Source organism: Mustelus asterias, chromosome 14 (genome assembly GCF_964213995.1).
Source record: "Mustelus asterias chromosome 14, sMusAst1.hap1.1, whole genome shotgun sequence".
NCBI lineage: Eukaryota > Metazoa > Chordata > Chondrichthyes > Carcharhiniformes > Triakidae > Mustelus > Mustelus asterias.
The window spans coordinates 38,467,935-38,482,232 of record NC_135814.1 but is presented as its reverse complement, the minus strand read 5'-3'; the positions used below and the strand labels follow the sequence as shown (position 1 = coordinate 38,482,232).

Genomic DNA, 14,298 nt, shown 5'->3' with positions numbered 1-14,298 from the left:
TTTAACACACTTCTATCAACACGCCTGCTCACAGAACAGAGCTGGTAACCTGATTATTAACACTTCAGTTAAAACAAAAAGGCAAACATACTTGATATGAACGCTAACAGCATGGTGTAATTTTTCAGTGAAAAATCCAATACATGTGAAGAGCAAAGGTTTCGGGGGCAATCTTACTAGCTCGTCATGCCGGTCGATAGGTATGGCGAACCAGTAAGACCACGAGAGAGGCGAAAAAACAGGTTCGCATCTGGTTTTTCGCCTCTGACAATAAATATTACCAGCCCAGTTGGGCGGGGGTTGGGGGGGGGGGGGGGGGGGGGGGGGGCAGAACAGGGGCGGCGATCGCAAGGGAAGGATGCAATTGGGGGCAGCGATCGGGGGGAGAGGTGCGATTGAGGGGAAATTGGGAGGGGTGGGGGAGGCGATAGGCAATGTTCAGGGTGGGTGGGGGAGTGACACTCTCCCAGTGCACTGTGTACTCTTGAAACAGTGCACTGGGCGTTCAGGGCACAACCGCAATAGTGCCCTCTAGCAGTCTGTGGCCGGATTCCCGCCGTGAATAGACTCATGTCAACTCCCCCTACTGGTGAGAATCACACACTGCCTCATTTTCTTTCTCTTAAGTGTTATAAGATTTCATGTTTACTCTCAGCAAAAAAACGGGTCTGAAACTTTCCTGTTTTTAGGTTCATTCATTCGGCACTTAGAATCTTTTTGGTAAGAACACCCCCATGGAGTTTTTGATGGGTATTAAATAAGCAGAAGGGATAATCCAGGAAATTATAAGCCGGTGGGCCTTCCTTCAGTGGTAGGGAAATTATTGGAAGAGATTCTTAGGGACAGGATTTACTCACATTTGGAAACAAATGGACTTATTAGTGATATACAGCATGGTTTTGTGAAGGGGAGGTCATGCCTCACTAACTTGATTGAGTTTTTCGAGGAAATGACGATAATAGATGAGGGAAAGGCAGTGGGTGTTGTATGCATGGATTTCAGTGAAGCCTTTGACAAGGTACCGCATGGTAGACTGGTACAAAAGGTGAAGTCACGTGGGATCAGAAGAGAGTTGGCAAGATGGATACAGAACTGGGGGTTTGGCCATAGAAGACAGAGGGTAGCAGTAGAAGGGGGGGGTGCATTAGAGATTCACCAGGATGCTGCCTGGGATGGAGCATTTAAGTTATGATGAGAGGTTGGATAGGCTTGGGTTGTTTTCACTGGAGCAGAGAATACTGAGGGGTGACCTAACTGAGATGTACAGGATTATGAGGGGCATGGACAGAGTTGATAAAGAGCAGCTTTTTCCCCTTAGTTGAAAGATCAGCCACGAGGGGACAGGAAGTTTAGGGGGGATGTGAGGAAAAACCTTTTTACCCAGAGGGTGGTGACAGTCTGGAATGCGCTGCATGGGAAGGTGATGGAAGTGGGTTGCCTCACATCCTTTAAAAAGTACCTGGATGAGCATTTGGCACATTCAAGGCTATGGTCCAAGTTCTGGTAAATGGGATTAGGTGGGAGGTCAGGTGTTTTTCATATATCAGTGTAGACTGGATGGACAAAAGAGTCTCTTCTGCACTGTATGCAATCAAATCCTTCCTATAATGTGGCTACCAGAATTGCACACAGTACTCTAGCTGCGGCTTCATCAAAGTTCTACATAACTCTGTCATGACTTCCCTGCTTTTGTAATCTATGTCTCGATTGATAAAGGCAAGTAGCCTAACCGACTCAAGAACAGCTTCTTCCCTGCTGCCATCAGACTTCAGAGTGGGTCTACCTCGCTTTAAGTTGATCTTTCTCTACACCCTAGCTATGACTGTAACATTACATTCTGCACTATTTCCTTTCCTTCTCCTTAAACAGTATGCTCTGTCTGTATAGCATGCAAGAAACAATACTTTTCATTGTATACTAATAAACGTGACGATAATAAATCAAATCAAATATACATTTTTCACCACCCTACTAACATGCCCTACTGCCTTCAGAGATCTATGGACAAACATGCTCAGGTCCCTTTGTTCCACAGAATCATAGAAAGAATCATAGAAACCCTACAGTGCAGAAAGAGGCCATTCAGCCCATCGAGTCTGCACCGACTACAATCCCACCCAGGCCCTACCCCCATACCCCCACATATTTTACCCGCTAATCCCTCTAACCTACGCATCTCGGGACACTAAGGGGCAATTTTTTAGCATAGCCAATCAACCTAACCCGCACATCTTTGGACTGTGGGAGGAAACCGGAGCACCCAGAGGAAACCCACACAGACAAGAGGAGAATGTGCAAACTCCACAGAGACAGTGACCCGAGCCGGGAATCGAACCCAGGTCCCTGGAGCTGTGAAGCAGCAGTCCTAACCACTGTGCTACCGTGTCGCCCCAACTTCCTAGTGTCATGCCGTTCATTGAGTACTTCCTTGTCAAATTCCTCCTTTCAAAGTGGAGCATCTCACACTTTCCAGGGTTAAATTGCATCTGCCACTTATCTGCCCAAAATATCACTGCTGCTACTGGATGCCTGCAGATTCCCTTTTCTTGGCACTAAGCTTGAACTGCTATCAGGAAAGGGACCATTAGATCTCGTGAGCAAACTCTTCAAGATAAAGGAGAGCATCGTTGCTTCACTACTGATCATAAATCCAACCCATTGTTGATTTTATTCCTGGGAGCTCAAACCTATCGATACTCTTAGTTTCTGTTTCAATGCGTTTTTCATGTCAGATTTTATTTTTCAGTTTCAGTTGAATTTTGATAGAAACCCAAGGAAAAAAAATAAAATACTGAATAACTGAAGTTCAATATTTGATTAGTGTTCGTTTGTTCACGCCTTGTGTAAAACAGTCCAAAGTTCACGATACTTGCCGAATAGTACACATCTGTCATCTGCAGCAAATTTTTTGTGCTTCCATTCTCCTGCAATTCTATCGTTTCCCTGCCCCACTCAACGGATATCCGGGGATTTTTGGGAAACTCGGCGTAAGGCGATCTCTGAAAATCGCCGCTCTTGAAGATTAATTTGCCGATATCATTCTTGTCTTTCCTGAGAGGAAGAAAATTCAGAGCAAAAGTTTTAGTAACACAGGCAGCATTCATTCGGAGCAATGGCTTGGGGGAAAAAAAAGACAAAACTGTTGTCACCAGCACTGTTGTTTTGAGCTATTACTGTGTGTTACTACCGTTACGTATTTCCTCAGAACAGTTTTCGGATCTGGATTTTCAGCTTATTATCACTGTTACTTTGAACCAATGATATTGGGTGGGATTCTCTGGCCTCCCCCTCCCCCCAGCGTGATTCTCGACAGCAAGAGGCGGCGTGCCGTGCGCTGTGGGTGGGATATTATGATCCCGCCACTGTCAATGGGAACTCCCATCGAAGACATCCCACACCGACAGGAAACCTGTGGCATGGGGTGCATCGTCGGTGGGACCGGAGAATCCCGCCGGCGTGAATGGGCGGAGAACTCTGGCCCTAAACTTTCAGTTCTCAATTCTGACAAAAGGTACTCACCCAACATGCAAGGAACTTTACATACGCTGGTTGATCTGCCATCTATTTTCCAGCTTTTTCCTTTTTATTTAATACAATATCTATTTTAGTTTTGATATTGTATGTCTTTGTTACATCTAAGCTTGACAATTCCAGTGCACTCCTGGCAGGTCTCCCACATTCCGTACTCCCTAAACTTGAAGTCATCCAAAACTTTGTTATCCTTATCTTAACACGCACCATGTCCCATGTCCCTATTACCTACATTGGCTCCCAGACAAGCAACACCTTCATTTAAATTTCTCAATCTTGTTTTTAAATCCCTCCATGGTCTTGCTTCTCCTTATCTCTGTCATTTCTCCAGCCCCAAAACCCTGCAGGATATCTGCACTCATCTAATGCTAGCTTCTTGAGTATTCCTGATTCTAATCACTCCACCTTTGATGACTTCAGTCGCCTAGACCCTATGCTCTGGAATACCCTCCCTACATCTCCCGTCCTCGCTTTCCTCCTTTAGGACACGCCTACTTAAAACTTACATCTTTAACCAAGCTTTTGGTCATCTGACCATATATTTCCTAATGTAGCTCATTTGGCTTTATAATACCCCTGTGAAGGACCTTTGCATGTTTTATTATGTTCAAGGTGCAATGTAAATTTTGTAAAACACATGATACAGTTTATGAAGGCTTCATTTGTTAATGCTGGCAACCATTTTAAACTGCTCACTTTTCTATTATGAAACATTAGTTTATTTGATTGCCCATGCTGAGGATCACAAGTAATTTGGGAACAGGGGTATAATTTTAATGTTTAGCTTGCCTAGTTCTTGAAAGGTCACCGCTTGGAGCAAGTGGTGCAATTTATTTGTTCCAGGAAGTTTCCATAGATTGGCAGCTTCTTAATTCCTCACCTTATTTTCGCAACAGATTTTCCAGAATGTTTCAAGGTCAGAATGCTAAGAAGACGTGACTGGGTTTTTTTCTCTCATTTTGTACACTTTCTGTCAGTTATCTTTTACACAATGACCAGGTCACACAGATCCTTGCACTGGGCAAGGTTAAACTTCAGCCCCATGATGGATTTATAATACTATCAGAAGCAGCTCCAGCACTGGGTTAATTCCTCAGGAGAAACTCTTCAGAATAAACTATTATTTTCTTACAACTGATCCCACTAGACCAATTTTTACCGCCTCATCTTTTAGTAGTCTCTCATTATGTGAGGCAAAACTATGTGGAAACTTTCTGCACCTAAACGCCACAGGTCAGTAGAGCACAAAGTGTGGTCTGCAGACACAGATTATCATGAATGCAAGTGACTGAGGTACAACATGATGGGAGAGGTCATACGGGAGAATAGACTAGAATCCTCATCTCCACCACTCACTTGGTGTCACAGAACCAGACCGGCTCTGTGTGTACAGAAAGATTTACGAGGATGTTATCAGGGCCTGAGTTATAGGGAGAGATTGGCAAAGCCAGGACTTTATCCCTTGGGACGTAGGAGAATGAGGGATGACCTCATTGATAAAATCATGAGGGGCACAGATAGGATAAACGCACATAGGCCGGAATTTTACTGACCCACCCGCCACGGGAATCAGAATGGGTGAGGGGCGGGCCATGGAAAGGTCCATTGACCTCGGACGGGATTCTCTGGTTTCAAGACGGGCGAGGCTGGAAAATCCTGTCCGCAGTCTTTTTCCCAGGGAAGGGGAATTGAAAACTAGACGGCATAGGTTTAAGGTGAGAGGGGAAAGATTTAAAAGGGACCTGAGGGGCAAATTCTTCATGCGGAGACGGGGGTGCGTACATGGAATGAGCTGCCAGAGAAAGTGGTTGAGGCAGGTACAGTAGCGACATTTAAAAAGCATTTGGATAAGTACATGGATGGGAAAGGATTAGAGGGATGTGGGCCAAACGCGGGCAATTGGGACTAGCTGGGAGGACACCATGGTCAGCATGGGCCAGTTGGGCCGAAGGGCCTGTTTCCATGCTGTATTGCCCTATAATTCTGCTTATGATATTTAATTTCAAAAAACGAATGCACATTGGTCTATTAAATTTAGTAGCAAAAAAGCAGCAAAATAGTTGTAATTTCCGGACATTCTCTTTCATTCAGATGAGTTTTTTTGAGGCGAGAAGTGGAAATGGGTGAGGTAGGACTGGTAGGTGATCCAAGTGGTCTCTTTCCCCCACCTATATAGTCCGTGGATGAAAATGTTTGGGAGCACTAGAAAATACAACACGCGTTATGAAAATACGGGTACATTTAGTGCTATGTTCACAGTTGTCACACAAATGGAAAATTCGAATAGATAGGTAAACAGCATAATCTTTGCTTTTATGATTCAATGGATGATTGGGATGCTAAAAGGTGTTGTGCCCTTATTTCAGACTCCAGCTAACTTTATACAAATATTGCACAAGCCTTCCTGAATGTATATTGGACCAGGCTGCTGTTGTTCCTTTGTTATCAGGTTGTGATGGAAACTGTCAGATGAGACAAAGGTCAGGTCCTTGTACACACCTGCAACACATGATGGTTAACGCAATGCCCAAGATTAACAGCAATCCTCCTCCAGCCGCCGCAATCACCACAGTGATGAGCTTGTAAGCTAAAAATAATGGAGAATGTTTCTTTTAATAAGTAAAGGCAAGAGAAAAATAGTATTTTTACTTTGCTATCTTCACAACATTCCCCGATGCATAGAATTCAAGAACAGTAACATCTACAGTTCACAGAGGTGTTTAATCTTCTTTCTTGCTGGTCTTGTGAAACAGAACTTATATAGTTCAGAGTCAAACATCTCGAACTTGGTATTTCGCTCCTGAAATCAGTAATGTGGAGTTTTCTCACTTTTCTTTGTGACTAAAGACCTGTTTCGACTGGTCGAAGCTAAACACCTCGCATGCCCATCCCTAATCTGTAGCTAACAAACATCACGTACAACATGAAAGACATTGGAGTTGATAACGCACTGCTGGGAGCTGCTGGCATTGATGCCCAATGGCAGTGTGGTCTGCTGTGTATATCAGTACATTTCTGTATTGCCCGTTGTGCTGAGGTCCTGTGCACCTGATACATGCTTAGGCTCATCTCCGCCACACCAAATTTATTAATGGGGTGTTGGCTGTACAATAATCCCTCGTTGCTTCGACAGCATTACTGTTCATCATCACCCACATAAAAAAAGGATGCTGGATGGTAATCACTTTTCTTAATCGGGTAAGCTTGACAGTAGTAGCTGTATTTTGATAGAGGTTATTTTGACTGGTTCTTTGCTGGGTTTTTTTGCCACGAGTGAAGGTAAACGAGCCTTTTGAAAGTTGCTTCCTATTCGGGTACTTCCCAGCCAAGTTCCAATTGTACTCAGTCCAAACAGCACCTATGGGTGCTCTACTGGGGTGGCATGGTGGCACAGTGGTTAGTACTGCTGCCTCACTGCAACAGAGATCCAGGTTCGATTCCCGGCTCGGGTCACTGCCTGTGTGGAGTTTGCACATTCTCCCCGTGTCAGCGTGGGTTTCCTCCGGGTGCTCCGGTTTCCTCCCACAGTCCAAAGATGTGCGGGTTAGGTGGATTGGCCGTGCTAAATTGACCCTTAGTGTCAGGGGGACTAACTAGGGTTATGGGGATAGGGCCTGGGTGGGATTGTAGTTGGTGCAAACTCGATGGGCCGAATGGCCTCCTTCTACACTGTAGGATTTTATTATTCCACTGTGCAACCTTCTTTATCTGTCAATTCCAGAAGAAGAACAAATGGCAGGAAAATGCCATTCAGCCCCTCAACCCTACTCTACCATTTAATTTGGGGAAACACACGGCAGGCATAATTACACCCTTAAGTGTTTAAGAAGTCATATTTAAGGAGAAATTAATTATATGAAACATATTTAAATTATTCCTTTACATTTCTGAAGACAGAGCAATGACATAGAGAGTGTCACGACCCAACAGTAAGCCTTGCATAAGAACAGCCACGTCAATAATTTTAATGTCAAAACTGTGAATTTGCCTCCCTCTTGTGGTCAAATCAGTGAGCTGCATCATGACAGGTTGAAACTCTTTGGGAGCAAAAACTTGCAGGCGTGACGTTAAAGATTTCCTTCACTGACACCCACCAGAGCTGTGTTCTCGCCAACCAATGAAAATGAGAGACAATTAGTGGAGGCCCCAAAAGGAAAGTATACAACTTTTATTTGTGGGGTGGTGCTCTTCTCAATGCCATGAGGAAAGTAGAACTCCCAGCACCCCTTTCCCACCCATGAAAAATCAAAATCCAACTACCTCCCCCCACTCGTGGCATTGTCTGGGGATTGATCTGGGCCAAGTGTGTGCTGAAGGCTAGAAGTGAGAATGTTCATTGATGATTTGATTTGTTTTAATTTATTATTGTCACATGTAATGGGATACAGTGGAAAGTATTGCCTCTTGTGCTTATGCAGACAAAACATACCGTTCATAGAGCACATAGGGGAGATGGGAAGGAGAGGGTGCAGAATGTAGTCTTACAGTCATGGCTAGGGTGTAGAGATTGCACAGTATTCATCAGTACCAGCAGCTCCAACAAAACCCAAGAAGCTCGATACCATCCAGGCCAAAGTGGCCCTCTCGATTGCCACCCCATCTGCCACCTTAAATACTCACCCCAGCATCACCAGTGCACAGCGGCAGCACTGTGTATCATTTACAAGACGCATGGCAGCAATTCACCAAGAGACTCTTTCAACAGCACCTTCCAAGCCCGCAACCTCTACCGCCTCATAGGACAAGGGGAACAGATGGATGGGGACACCAGCCCCTTGCCAAGTCACACACCATCCTATTGGAATGATATCACTGCTCCGTCACTGTCACTGCGTCACAATCCCAGAATTGCCTCCCCAACAGCACAATGGTGTATCTACACTATATGCAGCACTTTGAGCATGTGGCACTGCAGTACCTTCTCAAGGGCAATTAGGAATGGGGGACAATTGTTGGACTAGCCAGCGATTCTCTCATCACATAACGAAACCTTGCCCAGTGTACAGCATAGACAAGCTACCAAGGAAGAGCTGTGGGAATCAATCTACATCTCATTTATGGTGTCAACCAGAATGCTCAAAACTTTATCTTTTTGGAGTATCATTGACAATTCCTGTAAATAAATTGTCCTATGACTCCTCATTATGTATGTTGATGTCACTATGAATGAACTAGCTAGGGCACACTGAACAGCGATATTTGATTTCATATTATATAAAACATTGAAGAAAAACTAAACTTACGATTTTTGCAGTTGAATCCACCAAATCCAAACATGCACCTGTTAAATACAGAAGAGAGAAATCAATAAGTTTTTCCGCATGTCAGAGATTTCTTACAATTGCGATCAGGGAAAGGATTAATTTACAGTCTACTTACGGTGCACAGGTCCCATTCTCTAACTTGTAACCATCGTCACATGCTGCAGTAAAGAGGAAAGCAGAGAAATTATTGCGGGCTACTACCAACACAGTAAAACAATTTCAGTACGCTGTCATTCTGGAAAACTACTTTGTAAAAGACTCAAAATGATGCCATTTTCTTATCAGACACAAATGTAAAAATGCATAATAACAAGCATTTTAATATACTTAGCAGGTCTGACAGCATCTGTGGAGAGAGAATTGAGTCAAATTCAAGTCAGGTTGACCCTTCGTCGGAGCACTCGAAACATTGGCTCTATTCTCTCTCCACAGATTCTGTCAGCCCTGCTGAAATTTTCCAGCATTTTTTGCTTTTATTTCAGATTCCAGCAGCCACAATATTTTCCTTTTATTTTAATGTACTTCCCTTTCTCGCAAATAGTCACCAAGAGCAAGAAGTGCTACTGGGTGTTTGAGAAAATTGGCAGGTCACACTGACCAGGATTTCTCAATATTCAAGAAAATTACAATTGATCCCTTTACAGCTGATGCAAACTCTTAGAAGTCCTTTCCAAACATTCTTAAAAGAATGACAGATTCCACAGACATCTTAACGAAATTACAAATTTTCCTTACTGTCTTGCTTCCAGGTCAAAGCTCACCACAACTGCTCAAATCGCTGTTCATGGCACAGTGGTTAGCACTGGGAAATACAGCACCAGGGAATCAGAATTTGATTCCAGATTGGGTGACTGCATGGAGTTTGCATATTCTCCCCGTATCTGTGTGGGTTTCCTTCAGGTGCCCTGGTTTTCTCCCACAGTCCAAAGATTTGCAGAGTAGGTGGATTGGCCATGCTAAATTGCCTCTTAGTGTCCAAAGATGTGTAGGTTAGGAGGATTAGTGGGGTAAATATGCAGGCAAGGAGCTTAGATGGGGAGGGGATTATAGGCAAGGAGCTTAGATGGGGAGGGGGGTGGGCCTGGGCAAGATGCTGTGTCAGAGAGTCGGTGCAGATGTGATGGATGGAATGGCCTCCTTCAGCACTGTCGGGATTCTATCATTCTATATACTAGCCCCAACAAATGTTCCAATTTGCCTACATGACTCTGGACAATTCTTCCAAACTCGTACATAGAGCTGCTAGATAGAGAACTGTGTCACAGTACCAACAGCATCTGAGGAAGTAGGCATAACTAGCAGTCCTATTCTCATACCAAGAAGATACCTCTCCTATCCGTGGACCAAAGCACAGCACTAACTGTGGTCATGGGAAAAGGTTATGGATTATAAATAGATCCGTTGTGAGCAGAACATACCTCTACATGAATGGTCCATGGCATTGTATTTGAAGTAGCCATCTTTACACTGGCAGACTGCAATCCCATCATAATCATTACATTCTGCAGTTGCATTGTCACATTCGGGCACTTTCAAGCTGCATAACTTTTCAGCTGTGAATGAAAAAAAAAAGTGTTTATTTAGCAAAATATTTAAAAGGATATTCACCTAATTAGTAACCCACAGTTAACTGCAGTCTCCAAAACCTACTTGTCAATTTCAGTGAATTTAATTTGTTAATTTCAAATCCCATCCATCAGTCAACATTTTGGTGGATTCGCTGATTGAATATTGGGATCGTCATAAATTCAACAAATCCATTAAAACCACAAATGCTATTGAATGCAAATAACATCCAATATAATACATTAATAGTTAACGACATTAAATGTATTATTTAGTGTGCACAAATGAATTCTTAGAAACATATAGACATATATGCAATATTAATTCCTTATGGTACAAAAACAGGGTGACATCTTAAACTGCAACAATAACAAATCTGAATAACATTCCTGGATACCCCAAGTCTGCACCTCAATGTTATTAGCACCTGTGGAACGGTTATATTCTTCATTTTTAATTGCGCAAATTATCCAACGCATCTAAAAGATGGAAACTGGCACATTGCACCAAGGGAGCAATCTTACTGGCCATTCACGCCCTGTTCCTGCTGCAGCGAGGATGGAGAACTTGACGCCCAGCCAAATCTCTGTTCACTGCAGCGGGATGGGAAAATCTCACCAGTGTGAACGGCTGTAACATTCCGCCTTAAGAGTCAACACTATTGCTCACATGGCTTGATGGACAGGAATTCTACACTGGAATTTGTGTGGGGGAAGCAATCAATACATATTTTTGTTCTAGCATCTTTGGGAAGAGGATTGACTGTTGTTTAATATGGAGGACATTATACAGAACAGAGTTATCAGGCTGAGTTTCGAATAGTTTTGAGTAAAACTTTACCCTTTCAGCCCCATCAGTGAGGCATTCCCCAGAAGAGGACCTGCGATGACAGATAACAACCCGAAGTGGTTTTGATGAGTGGCATCATTCAAGCTTGTTGGTATGATTTTTGAACTAGATTCCCAGCATCACAGTTAAAAGAAACCAAAAAGACTGCTGGAGTGGGTAATAGAAGTACCACGCTGGTGTGGCAAAGAAGCCAACTTCTGAGGTTAAGTTCAAAGTGTATGGTTGCTCAGCCCATAGCCTAGATCTAATTCGTTCTTTTGCTGCCCTGGGAATGCAAATAATCATGGATGCTGGAATAAACTGACAATACTCTTTTTTTAATGCATACCAACGTATCACCTTGATGAATACAAAACAATCTTCGGGGTAATTCTCCCAAAAACGTTCGAAGTACCAAATTCGTGTAAAAACTGGAGTAACTCCCGCTGGTTTTTTTAGCGGGATTTTCAAAATGAATCTCCCACACTCCGAGCACTGCAGAGTGCCCTAGCAAGATTCACGTTGAAAGTCTGTCGGTGAGACCTATTCCCGCTGGAGAGGCCGGCAGCATAGCGCTGAGCGGGCCACCGCGCATGCGCCAATCTCTCAGTGCCAAGATCAGCGCATGCGCAGTAGCCCCGCACTGCTGGCCTCCTGATCGCTGGCCAGCTCGATTGCTGGCCAACCCTGCGACCTCCCATCGCTGCCCCTCCGACCCCCTCCCACGCCCCAATCGCTGCCCCCCCACCCCCCTCCCCCCCCCCACCCCCCTCCCCCCCCCCCCCCCCCGGAGCTCTCTGGGTCAGCACCAATCTCCCCAACCCGGAGACCTCAGTCCCAGGCCTCCTAATGATAGGGAAATCCAGATTTTAATATTTTAATTATTTTAATTGGCTCGGAGCTGACTACACTATAATTCCTGGCCCTGAAGACTCATGGAGGCCATGGTGCCCAATGGGCAGCCTGCTAAAGGGCCTCTGCAGATGTCTCCTGGCCCATTGCATTGCTAGAGCAGTGCAGCAGGCTGGGAGAATCATCCCCCAACTCCCGTCCAAAAAGGATGGCTTTCAAAAGGGAATTGGATAAGCACCTGAAGGGGAAAAATTGCAAGGTTATGGTGAAAGGGTTCCATGGCTAAACTGTTCTTACAGAGACAGCATGGGCCAGAGAAGCTGAATGGCCTCTTTCTGCGCTATCACTATGCCATAATTCTATGATGCATGGGTTGATTGGAGAAACTGGGTCTGTCCTCCTTACAGGAGAGAAGGTCGAAAGGAGAATCGACAGAGGTGTTAAGAATCGCGAAGGGTCTGGACAGAGAAGATAGTGAAAAACTCTTTCCATTGAAGGGAGGGTCAGTAACTATAGGACATTGATTTAAGGTGACTGGTGAAAGAAGCAACAATGACCAGTGGAAAACATTTTACATGCGTTAGGTATTTAGGATCTGGAATGCACCGTCAGAGAGTCTGGTAGTGGCAGATTCAAAATTGTGGCATTCAAAATGGAGTTGGATAATCAGCTGAAGAGGAAGAATTTGCAGGGTTAGAGAGAAAATGTGGAGGAGCAAGACTAAGCTGCTCCTGCAGAGAGGCAGCAGGGACACGAGATGGAAACTCTATGAGATGGAAATGCTACAAATTCCTCAAACAAGGGTAATGAGTGGAGTGGATTGTCTATTCATTCCAGGATCTGCTTTTGAATCAATCCAAATTGAGTTTGAATTTCCTATATAAAATATGTTTTGATGGTCTCAACTTAGTGTTAGTCAGCATGGATCAACAACACTAAATTAAACTGTATTTTGGCAGAAAATGAGCACAGAATTTGTGGTGTTATTTGGAGAGATGGTTGGCACGAGAAACAGAAGTATCCATTTTGCTGCCAGGAAGGCACAAAGAGTTCAGGCGCATTAGACTGATGCATCATAGTGGTCAAACCCCTTTGAAATGTCTATACAGGAGGTCGGAAATCTCATAACATATTGTTAACAAGTTACGTCATTCAATAGTATGATTTAAATGCAGCCAGTTTGAGGATAAGGGCTAAACCTTTTAGGACTGAGGTAAGGAGAAATGTCTTCATCCAGAAAATGGCGAATGTGTGGAATTCACTATCACAGAAAGTAGTTGAGGCCAACATGTTGTGTGATTTCAAGAAGAAATTAGATGTAACTCTTGGGGTTAAAGCGATCAAGGGATATGGGGAGAAAGGGGGATCAGGATATTGAATTTGATGATCAGCCATGATCAAAATGAATGGTGGAGAAGGCTCGAAGGGCTGAATGGCCAAAATACATTCTATGTTTCTATGTAGAATAGAATACTGTTTTGCTACTGTCAAACGTTAAATACATAACGCAGAGAAGTCTGCCTATGACAGTTATTCTGCGTTCAGTTATGGCTGGTTTTTATAGTAGTTGGTCAAAGTCTTTTGGATAAATGTATTATTTAATCTGTAATTAAGTAATCACAACAGATAAGCAAAAGAATGATTGGTTGTATTGACAGCAATAATGGCTGAATGAAAAGTTGGCTTTTACCTTTATATGATAGCTGATCAGTTAACACAAACTGGCAGCTTCCAGTGTTAGATCCGCAGTTCTTAATGTAATTTTGCACACTGCTCAATACCTCAGGGGTTGTCACATTGGATGAGAGTATAAACATGTTCAAGACAGACACACTGCCTTCAGCCTCACTGTAAATGACATGTTAGATTGTTAGTATTGTCACCCAGTTCAGTTAGAAGTCCATAAGATATTTCCATGATTATCAAATCATACTATGGCTCTCAATAATTCAGTATAGAATATTTTGTTTCACTTTACCTTAAATCTGCAACAACAGATGTGTGGTAACCATTCAGAAAAAAGAGAGAAGCATTAAGCTGTGGGGAAAAAGAAAATAATATATGTCATGCCTAAAGGTTGTACTTGTTTTACAAAACCTCTTAAACCAAATAGCTTCTCAAACCAAACCCAAAGAGACCATCTCGACTCTAAATGACATTTTCCTTGGCTCCAAGATTCAAACAGAGTGTACATGAATTGGCACCCTTTCAGAACAATGTTATCCTTGGACCCAAGTTTCATGGTGATTTGATGTTG

General features: G+C 43.5%; 1 protein-coding gene across 1 annotated transcript in view; it reads right to left on the bottom strand.

Moving 5' to 3' along the window:
• The window catches only part of heg1 (heart development protein with EGF-like domains 1), a 90,014-nt gene that overhangs the window by 5,482 nt on the left and 70,234 nt on the right, over positions 1–14,298 (bottom strand). Inside the window, exons 6-12 of the mRNA XM_078228193.1 lie at positions 14,020–14,078; positions 13,732–13,889; positions 10,214–10,348; positions 8,911–8,953; positions 8,775–8,812; positions 6,031–6,118; positions 2,874–3,051 (exon numbers count right to left, since the gene is read on the bottom strand). Of these exons, the coding sequence (XP_078084319.1) occupies positions 2,874–3,051; positions 6,031–6,118; positions 8,775–8,812; positions 8,911–8,953; positions 10,214–10,348; positions 13,732–13,889; positions 14,020–14,078 (699 nt within the window). The remainder of the gene's footprint in view (positions 1–2,873; positions 3,052–6,030; positions 6,119–8,774; positions 8,813–8,910; positions 8,954–10,213; positions 10,349–13,731; positions 13,890–14,019; positions 14,079–14,298) is intronic.